Genomic DNA, 1,295 nt, shown 5'->3' on the forward strand with positions numbered 1-1,295 from the left:
TAAAACCATTAAACTAAACCTATTTAAATTTAAATGGAAATTAAATTTTAAACTTTAATTAAATTTGTTGACAGGGACTGATTGCAGCCCTAATGGCTGCAGTACTGGGCAACTCAGGCCACCTTGATATGCCAGGAATTACATTTTTTTTTTTTTAAATGTTAAATATTAAAAATGTGCAGTATTGCCGTTTGTTCCTTTATTATATACTGGTCATGCTTAAAAAAGGCCAGAAGGCATCATTAATTAGTATTCAAACGACAACATGACAGCTTTTAACCAACATTCTCTTTTCTTAATTGCCCTTAGGTCAACCTCCTGTCTGAAAGAACCATAAGTATCCGGAGCAAAGTGTCCAAAATGGTAGTTGTGATCGTCCTCCTCTTTGCTATCTGCTGGGGCCCCATCCAGATCTTTGTCCTCTTTCAGTCCTTTCATCCCAAATACCAACCCAACTACGTCACCTACAAGATCAAGACGTGGGCCAACTGCATGTCTTACGCCAACTCCTCAGTCAATCCCATAGTTTACGGCTTCATGGGAGCCAGCTTTCAGAAGTCCTTCAGGAAAACCTTCCCCTTTCTGTTCAAACACAAAGTCAGGGACAGCAGCATGGCTTCGAGGACCGCCAACGCTGAGATCAAGTTTGTTGCAGGGGAGGAAGGCAACAATAATAATAACGGAGTTGACTGAACACAATATACAGGAGCAGAAATATCTGACTCTCCCTGTTGGATATGATAAATTGTTAATAGCTGATTTTACCGGGAATTTCACCGATACATTTTATGAATGTTTATCAATACACTATGTGTATAGAATGTGGGTAAGAACAATTTGCTCCCCCTGTCATTGTGAAGGAAAGCTGCTGCTGGCATGTATCGCCCACAGAGACATGCAGGACTCCAGCTGAAAAACAGCGGCCAGACATTACTGTTTGTTTCAAAAGGAAATGTGTGTAAATTAAGGAGGGAGAGCCAGTGGTAATGGACAATAAATTAGACAAAATGGAGGCTTTGAATGGGTAATTAACATAGTGCGTTAAATGACTAACACAAAAAATGTTTTGACATTCATGTCAATCACTCAAAATTGAGTTTACATAAGAGGTTTTTAGGCTTAGTCATTTTGGAAAAAGAATGCTGGATAAAAAACAACAATTAAAAAGAAATGTTTCACGTAAAAAAGTGCTATGAAATGTCATTAGCTTAGATGGTTATGTGTTTATTAGCTGGGAACCTTAGTTTGCTGAGATTCCCAGCTGTTAATGTCCAGCAGAGTGACAGTGGGTGGCA

At 39.0% G+C, this 1,295-nt stretch overlaps 1 protein-coding gene across 1 annotated transcript; it reads left to right on the forward strand.

Annotated features, from left to right (window-relative positions):
* The first annotated feature begins 138 nt into the window (after window positions 1–138).
* On the forward strand, window positions 139–1,268 carry LOC107988166 (G-protein coupled receptor 54-like). Its single transcript, XM_017031027.2, has one exon. It carries the CDS (start codon window positions 361–363, stop codon window positions 691–693), a length of 333 nt encoding a protein of 110 aa, XP_016886516.2. The 5' UTR covers window positions 139–360; the 3' UTR covers window positions 694–1,268.
* The last annotated feature ends 27 nt before the right edge of the window (window positions 1,269–1,295 follow it).

Source organism: Cynoglossus semilaevis, unplaced genomic scaffold, assembly GCF_000523025.1.
Source record: "Cynoglossus semilaevis isolate Cse_v1.0 unplaced genomic scaffold, Cse_v1.0 C19182338, whole genome shotgun sequence".
Lineage (NCBI taxonomy): Eukaryota > Metazoa > Chordata > Actinopteri > Pleuronectiformes > Cynoglossidae > Cynoglossus > Cynoglossus semilaevis.